General features: G+C 46.8%; 1 protein-coding gene across 1 annotated transcript in view; it reads left to right on the forward strand.

Moving 5' to 3' along the window:
• The first annotated feature begins 4,261 nt into the window (after positions 1-4,261).
• SETD7 (SET domain containing (lysine methyltransferase) 7) overlaps positions 4,262-8,898 on the forward strand; it is a 52,073-nt gene continuing 47,436 nt past the window's right edge. Inside the window, exons 1-2 of the mRNA XM_014548950.1 lie at positions 4,262-4,291; positions 8,497-8,836. Of these exons, the coding sequence (XP_014404436.1) occupies positions 4,262-4,291; positions 8,497-8,836 (370 nt within the window). The remainder of the gene's footprint in view (positions 4,292-8,496; positions 8,837-8,898) is intronic.

An 8,898-nucleotide genomic window follows, 5' to 3' on the forward strand; every position in this document is an offset into this window, starting at 1 on the left:
CCAGGTAAAGGGGAAAGTGAGTGCCAAGGGCCTGAGGTAGGAAAGAACTTGATTTTATTCTAGGAACAAAAGGGTCAGAGTGGCTGGAGGGTAGCAACTGAGAAGAAGGGAGGGGGAGTTGTGTTGCTCATAGAGGTGGGGAGGGACTAGATCCTGCAGGGTCCTCCCTCCTGGGTAAGCTGTGCAGTTGTAATCCTAAGTGCAAGGACAACATTGGAAGGCTTTAGGCAAGGTAACGGCTTATGGGATCTGACTTGAAAAGCCACTCTCCTACTCCAGAGACGGCAAGAGTGGAAGCAGAAGCATTAATTAATACGATGATGCGTGAATTAATACGGTTTGGTGGTGGCCATCAGGGTCTGTATACTTACCCTGTGCCTGGAAGTCTTGGAAGTGCTTTACCTGCATTATATTGATCCATCTTCACAACCACTCTATGGAGTGGGGATTATTAGAATTTCCATATTACCCATAAAAAAAATAAAGCCTGGGAAGTAAAGAAACTTGCCTCCAGCTGGTAGGGGTTTGTTTGTTTGTTATTATTATTTTTAATCCTCACCCGAGGACATGGAGAGAGAGAGAGAGAGAGAGAGAGAGAGAGAGAGAGAGAGAGAAATACCGATTGGCTGCCTTCTGTAAGGTGTGCTTTTTGTGTGTGTTTTTTTACATTTTATTGATTTTTTACAGAGAGGAAGGGAGAGGGATAGAGAGTTAGAAACATTGATGAGAGAGAAACATCGATCAGCTGCCTCCTGCACACTCCCTACTGGGTATGTGCCCGCAACCAAGGTACATGCCCTTGACTGAAATCGAACCTGGGACCCTTCAGTCCGCAGGCCAACGCTCTATCCACTGAGCCAAACCAGTTACGGCTGTAAGGTGTTTTTTACCCCAACTGGGGATCAAACCCTCACACCAGGTATGTACCCTGAGCGGGAATTGAACCAGCAACCTTTTGGTGCACAGGACTGCACTCAACCAACTGAGCCATTCCGACCAGACAGTAGTTTTTTAAAAAATAACATCCTATATAATAAAAGGGTAATATGCAAATTGACCCTAAGGTAGAACGACCTGAATGACAGGTCACTATGACACACACCACCAGGGTGCAAATGCTCAACACAGGAGCTGCCCCTGGTGGTCAGTGCACTCCCACAGGGGGAGCTCCGCTCAGTCACAAGCCAGCTGGTGGCTGCGAGTGCAGTAGCAGTGACGGGAGCCTCTCCCACCTCCTTGGCAGCACTAAGGCAGTGCTAAGGATGTCCAACTGTAGCTTATGCTGGCAAGTGGACATCCCCTAAGGCCGTGGTCGGCAAACTGTGGCTCACAAGCCACATGAGGCTCTTTGGCCCCTTGAGTGCAGCTCTTCCTAAGCCTTAGGAGTACCCTAATTAAGTTAATAACAATTACCTATCTATATAGTTTAAGTTTAAAAAATTTGGCTCTCAAAAGAAATTTCAATTGTTGTACTGTTGATATTTGCCTCTGTTGACTAATGAGTTTGCCGACCACTGCACTAAGGGGTCCCAGACTACGAGAGGGAGCAGGCCTGGCTGAGAGAAACCCCCTCCCCCGCCCTCAAGTGCACAAATTTTCATGCACCGGGCCTCTAGTATTTTTATAATTATATAAGTTAAAAATAGTCATTATAAAAAAACTTTTTTAAATGAACAACAACAAAAATTAAATCACTTGAGATCAAATCACTCTGAGATAACTGATACTGTTAACATTTTTGTTTATATTTTTCCAGGTGCAAATATATTATCTACTGTTCTCAAAAGCATATGACTGCTTACTTCTATAGATGACATAATTCCCAGATTATAGATTTTTTACATTTTTATTATTAATTTTAAGAATACTGTCCACAAATCCATCTTGGATGATAGTATGGAAAAAATTGTTAAATTGTTTCTCTATCACAGTCCTGTTATTTCTCTTTCCTCTGCATTTGCCCCTCATGGTTTGGACCAGCTATGGCTCCAATCCCACTACTACCAGTTATGTGACCTGAGACAAGTTATTTAAACTCAGAGTCTCAGGTTTCCTCATCTTTAAATGGAGATAAGATTCTGTAAGCTCATTTTCAGGATTAAATGAAATCACAAGGACCATGCTCCTAAATGCCATTCTCGTCTCAATTCTCTCCTGCCCTCATATGCCCACCTGCTAATTACTCTGCATTATGTAGTTGAAGTCCCAATGGGCATTCAGCCATGTTTTTGTTGTGGGATCCTGGGCAAGTTTTTATACCACCAAGTCTCTAGGGATTACTATGAGATCATAGATACCAAATTACTTTCTATTTGAGATAAAGTTCCCAATTACTAGAAGAGTATAGCAACAAGAGGAACAAGCCCTTGGATGAAAATGAACCTATAAGTAAGATAAATCCACTGTATAACCCAAAAATATTCAATGAGCATTTTCAGAGGAACTATCTTGAAGTAGGAAAATTAATTGCAAAATACCCAAATCTAATGCAAGGTTGGTGGGAGGGAAAAGAAAATTGACTTGCCCCTCTCTCTTATCTCATATATAACTGATTTGCCTGCTTCAAATCACAACCTTTCGGCATTCTTGAATGGATAGAGAATGGCCAGGGAGGCCAGTCCAGAGGGGGGAGTGCAGGCAATGGTGGAGAAGGTGCCCTGCCTTCCTAGCTGATCAATAGCAAGGCTATCCCCTCTGATGGGTACCCATGGTCAGCCCAAGCTTGAGGCATTGCCTTGATGTCAGGTTGGGAAAAGATGCTTAGGGTTTACAGAAGACCTGCCCTCAGCTAGCTAGCATCAGCTCAGCTAGCATTGCTCTCTAAAAAGACAGTGCAAGGCCTGCCACCATTGGAACTGGGCTCTTTCAATTTGGATGAAATGACACTCAACCTTCAAAAAAAGACTGCAAGGCAGGTCCAGAGCAAAGTACAGCCCAGGAAGGGATGGCTTCACATCAAGTCCCTCCAGATGTGGGCAGCCTATGGGACAAAGGTATCATTTCAATGCCAGGAGTCCCAGAAACACTGCATCCACCTGTCTTTGTTTGTGACTTGAGTTAACAGGGTCATGTGATTTTTTTTTTATTCCTGGATATTGAGTGAAAAGTCAGAGTCCTGTTTGGATACTTTGCTCTCCATATATGTTATAGTAGATGGTACCTATGCCCTCCAGGTGAACTTTCACAGCCTAAGTCATCATAACATAAGGCCAAATACCCTTGAGGTGGGTACCCAGGAAAGGAGGGACAATTCTATAAGCACAGGACATACGGGCCTTAATGGGCCTGATCTCTTCATCCAATGGTCATGAGAGCCTGAGGAAGGTTAGGCCACTGCTGGTGGCCCATGAAGCAACAATGAGGTGCTTTCTGTGCCATGCCAGCACAGCCAAGGGTTCGGTGAGCCTGAGAGGGGGCGGCAAAGGGTTAAAGAAAAGACAGACAAAGAGAATATAGCTGGGGCTCGGTGGATCTCCTATGCCTGGATGAGGCCACAGAGAAGGATCCAGCCAGCAAGCTGAGGCTTTATTTTATAGTCAGAGAAAAATAAGGTAGTGGTCAACATAGTTATAATGTTCTTGTGAGTTTCACTTGTTTTGGCAGCACTTGCTGCATCTCCCACAGCTCATTAGCTACCCAAAAAGGATCTAGGGGGCAGCCATAAGGTCAAGCTTAATTATGCTAAGAGGGCTCTGTCCTCTAAGCTGGGACTTGTTTGTGGCTCTGCCACAGAGCAATCCGAGGCTTTAACTCTAGAGCTGCTCCCTACAGTTTTCCCAAGAACTTGGGTACCAGGTCACCCTCAGAAAATTAGACTAGCAAAATGGATTTGACTAGAATTCAGTGGCAGTAAACCAAGACAGTGACTGAAGAATGTGGAGCTACCCTAAACTCTCATCAAAATGACTTGACTGTCATAGCAGGAAGGTAGAAACAGAATGTGATTACGACTTTAAAAGTGTAAATCTGCCTGGTTGGCTATATAGGATGCCATGTGGAGAAACCAGTTTGAAGAGACTAGAACATGTAAAAAAGAAAGAAGCCCAAAGTCTCAGAAGCAGACAGGGCCATCTAAGCAGGGTTGGGTGGGGTGGGTGGGCAGCCTTATTCTTTTAGGACATTGTATCAGGAGTATTTCTCTTGTGGCCCACACAACTAATTTCATTTATTCTAACTCCAGGCTAACTAAGAAAACATCTGGATGGAATCTGTCCTCCTGAGTACATTTACTACAAAGAGAGACTGTGCTTGCCATGACAACATGTATTCTGGTATGCTGGTCATAATTCAGGTATGTTCATCAGTCTCTGGGACCTGGTTAATGTGAGTACACTTGAAGAAGATCAAGATCTAGGCCAGTGATGGCGAACCTTTTGAGCTCGGCATGTCAGCATTTTGAAAAACCCTAACTTAATTCTGGTGCCGTGTCACATATAGAAATTTTTTGATATTTGCAACCATAGTAAAACAAAGACATATTTTTGATATTTATTTTATATATTTAAATGCCATTTAACAAAGAAAAATCAACCAAAAAAATGAGTTCGCGTGTCACCTCTGACACGCATGTCATAGGTTCGCCATCACTGATCTAGGCCTTGATGAATGTGGTGACATTTGTGGTAAATCAGCTGGACATCACTTTCTGTATAGAAATATCAAAAGAATACACAGTGTACCCACCCTCTGCAACGTTAGCATTTGCATTTGACCAATTGCAGTAATCTTAATTATAGCCCAGTGAAATATTTTTTTAAAGCAAAAAAAAAAAAATTTTTTTTTAAGAATACTTAAAAATCACATTTTATTTTGATGGTCATTGTATTTTTCAAATATCTGCATCCTATTGATTTTTCAGAAGTAATTTCTAAAGCAGTTGCCTCTTTAAAAATCATTTCCAATTGTTCTTTTTTTATTTTTTCAAATTACATCTCCCAGCAGTTTCATCAGACCCCAGCCTAGCAAAGGTTTTTATATCTCATAATGCCAAGACCAAAGAACCAGACACACTTCAGAGGAAGAATAAGTGCCCGCGTGGACCCAGACAGGGAGATCTGCGTCTTCCTTCCCTCCATGCCCCCAAAGGAGCTAAATTTAGTTTACTGGGTAGACTGCAATGACATTAACATGTTGCAAGAACAAGAATCGAGAAAAAAGAAGCTTAATGTGGCATGAGGTGTTTTAATGCCATGGTAACTATGATGTCTTCTCTATTATTTCATTCACTTCCTCCGGTCAGGCTATTCTTCCCTTTCTCTCCTGCACTGTCTGTTGTTGTAATCAAATCAGGTCACCCTGAATTCCTGAGTCCTCGTCACCGCTGCAGGCATGTCTATTTCCAGCAGAATGCATTTTCTCCATTTCTTCCTTTGCTCCCAGACCTTTATTTGGTGCCCTTGATGTTCCAGGTTGCTCTTCACTGTGCTCTGTATGCTATAAAGGCTTTCCTTTCATCCACATCTCCCCACAGCCTGCTCTTCACTGCTCCTCTCCGGCCCCCCCTCCAGCTTCTGCAGTTGTCACCAACACAGTTAGCCACTTGATCTGTGACTCGGTGCTTCAGAATCCAAGGACCTTGGTTCTTCTGAAAGGCCCATGCCTCTAAGTAAGATACAGGTCCCTCCCTCATGCCCAGATCTCAGTGCCACTAAGTTGAGATGACTCTGGGACTTGTCCCTGGGGCTCTCCACGCTCTGTTTGGCCTTTCCCCAGGGATGGTGGACAGAGGAGGTGTGCACTTAGAATGTTTGTCGCCCAACCTCCTCGCTTCCAGATGGGAAAACTAAGGTCCAGAGAGCTTCATTGGCCAGTTGCATGGCTCATTCTTGGGGGAACCAAAACAAACAGGATGTAAACACAATCAAATTGGTGAATTTGGTGGGAAAAGATCTTGTTGAGGTATGAGCAGTGCCAAAATGAGCTTTGATGATTATTTAAGAGTTTCTTCATCCTGTCCTTGTCTTCTGCCATCATTGTAAACAAACAAAGCAGGCCGGAGGCTTCAGCCATAGATCCATGGGACACCTTCCCTGGGCTTGGGGACTCAGAAGACCACCTGGGCCCCTCCGGCCCCTATCAGCTGGCTGGGATGAGGGGTCCGAGGACAGCAGCACTAGCGAATTCCACACAAGTTCCACAGCCACGAGGTCTCCCTTAATTTGCCAGTACACATAGTAGTGAATTGCCAATCTTTTCTCCTAAATGTAGGAAGGTGTATAAAATCCAAGATGCCTATAAAAATATTTATTGCAAAAACATTCTTATCAGTCTTATAAGTAAGCCCCAGCCTTCTCCTGGGGAATGACATGGGTGGTAAAAATGAATGAAAAAACTCAGTATTTTGACTGCTTGCTGCAGTGGAAGAGGGACTTACGTTTCTAAGAGGAATATATCCTGGGATGCAGGGGAAGCATACCACAGCCGCTTAGTGTGATGTGGAACAAGTCCCACCCGGGGGCCTGGCAGTGCAGCCGCTCCTCCCAGGGAGGCTGGCTCGGCGCACTGACCTGCTGAGTGAGGAGCTCGGCTCTGGCCCTGCGGCAGCGACATCCACCCCCTGTGATTAAGAGCTTTATTGATTTTCTAGCCCATGGCCACGTTGGTGGGGACAGAGTGGACAGAGGAGAATGGCGGGAAGCCAAGTGGGAAGAGGGTTTATAAAATGAGCTCTCAATGAAGAAAACTGTGGGAAAGAATGCGATGGAAGCCGCTTTGGGGCCAGTCGATGTGGGAAAGTGGAACAGCTCAAAAAAACGCTCTTCCGACTTGAGCTAAAACAAAGCACGTCTGTGAGCGGGACTCGGCGCTGTGGATAGGAAGCAATATTCCTGTCTGCAACATCACCACCAGCAGCGCTTCACCTTCCTTCTGCACCAGGCACTGTGTTGGGTTCTGGGGCTTTAACTAAGAATCAGCCCATCTAGAGAAAGGCATTGAAAACATACCCAACATGATTTGCAAAAATGCAAATGTATCTTCAGGGGGTCCTAAAAACGTTTTACAGTCATTTGGGGCCCAGAGCCGGCAGGAATGAATGGTGGCTGAAGGCAAGCAGGCCTGCGTCCTGGCTGCTGCCTGCCTTGTGGGCATAATCTGACGAAGGTTCTCAGGGAGCCTTCAGTCCCCTCACTGCCCGACCTGGCAAGAACCCACCCCTGACAGGTCCAGAGGAGGCCCGCTTCAGTGACGCCCGCTGTGTGCAAGGCTCCCTGTGTTCTCAAGGAAGCCCTTGGCAGTCTGGCTGTGCAGTACAGGCTGCAAATCCTATGGCACCGAGGGTGCGGCTGGGCATCCTCCTCTGAACCCACAGATAGGAGCAGGACACTGTGACATGATTCCTGCCCCCACCCCACACACCCACCCCCCATGAACTTGCGTCTCTGTGGTTCACCTGTGTGTTTTGAAGGGAGATTTCTTCCAACCTACATTGCCCCTGTCTCAGCCCCCTTTTAGTAAAGGAATACATTATTTTTGCTTCCTTTTAGCTTTCAAATAATTTCCTTTTTTCCCCAAAAAGTAAACTGGAAACAGGGAAAGAAGATGCATGTCTGGTGTGTGTTTGTATATCGGTGTAATATATAAGGTAGGAGATGGTATGTTTAAAAGGGGAAATAAGAAAAAATATAACTCAAAACCAGTGAGGAACCAAGCTCAATACATGCTGGCTCCTTTTAAAAATCTGAACTAAAACCCTCTTTCTGTGGTTCCTATTTGAAAACGATGTAACCTGAGTGGCTCTTTCTTCTCTCACCTCAGCAGCACCTTCTCTGTGTAGCTTTGGTGCCCAGGTATCTGTTCTGGAGGACTTAAAGGAGGTGCAACTTAAGCCACAAGAGTTCAGAGAGGTGTAGACTAACTTAGAGGCCCTGGGTGGGGGGAGGGGTCTAGCCTAAGCTTGGGGACCTCCAAGTGGTCTAGCTCAAGCCAGAGGGGACCTTATCCCAGTACTGTAGCCCGAGCCTCTTTTCCTGGGGGAGGAATTCGGGCTGGCACCAGAACCCGTCTAACTCCCTGTCTTTCTAAAACGGTCAAAAGGGGTTGGAATTCCTGGCAGTATATGGGACAAATGTCCCGAACATTTGTTCTCTTTTTCACAGAGGAAAACTGAATTTAAGGAGAAACCCACAGTACTCGATAAAAAAATACCTGGCATTTAAGCACAGAGCGCAAAAGCCAGGCGCGGCCTCCCGCGTGCTGGAAGGACTTTGAAGTCTCCTGTTCAGAAGACAGAATGGAACAACTGTCCGTGCGCTCTCGCGCCCCTCCGCTGTGCAGGAGCTGTTCTTGGCAGATGCCCAGGGCAGCACCCGGTCCTTCCACGGCACACTGTGTACATTCGCATCCACTTAACCAGCTATTTACAGTCGCCCTCTCTGCCACCTGTAAGAGACAACGCCACGGCGAATGTCTGGGCCGGGAACCGGGTGCCCCGTGGTTTTCTGCACTTGAAGAGCCCGAATCTGTGGAATGGTTGCCCCTCGGAGAGCAGGATGACAGCTGGAGACATCCCCCACCCAGGGCGGGAGGCGCAAGAAGGAAGCGCGCCGGGCGGGGGTCCTTCCACGTCAGGTCCCTTTCCACGACCGCACCGCGAGGAGGACACAGCGGACCCTCCGTGCGGCCGGTTTCCTGCCTGATGCAGAGCCGTCAGCCGCTCGCACTCGCTGGATTTCCGAATCGCGGAGACGCCCGGCGGTCCCGAGGAGGGTGGGGACTGGGCGCGCCGGGGTGGGAGCCGCAATCCGCAGGAAGGAGGAATCGGGCTGGACGGCACCCCCTGGATCTGGGAAGCCCGCGCTCTGGTGCGATGCGGCCACACGCGAGCACCTGCGCTCGGGTGCGTGCTGCACTCGTGCCGCTCCGGGTGGCAAACGGGGTGAAGTGGGGACGTGGGCGAGA

The sequence above is a fragment of the Myotis brandtii genome, unplaced genomic scaffold, assembly GCF_000412655.1.
Source record: "Myotis brandtii unplaced genomic scaffold, ASM41265v1 scaffold53, whole genome shotgun sequence".
Taxonomy (NCBI): domain Eukaryota; kingdom Metazoa; phylum Chordata; class Mammalia; order Chiroptera; family Vespertilionidae; genus Myotis; species Myotis brandtii.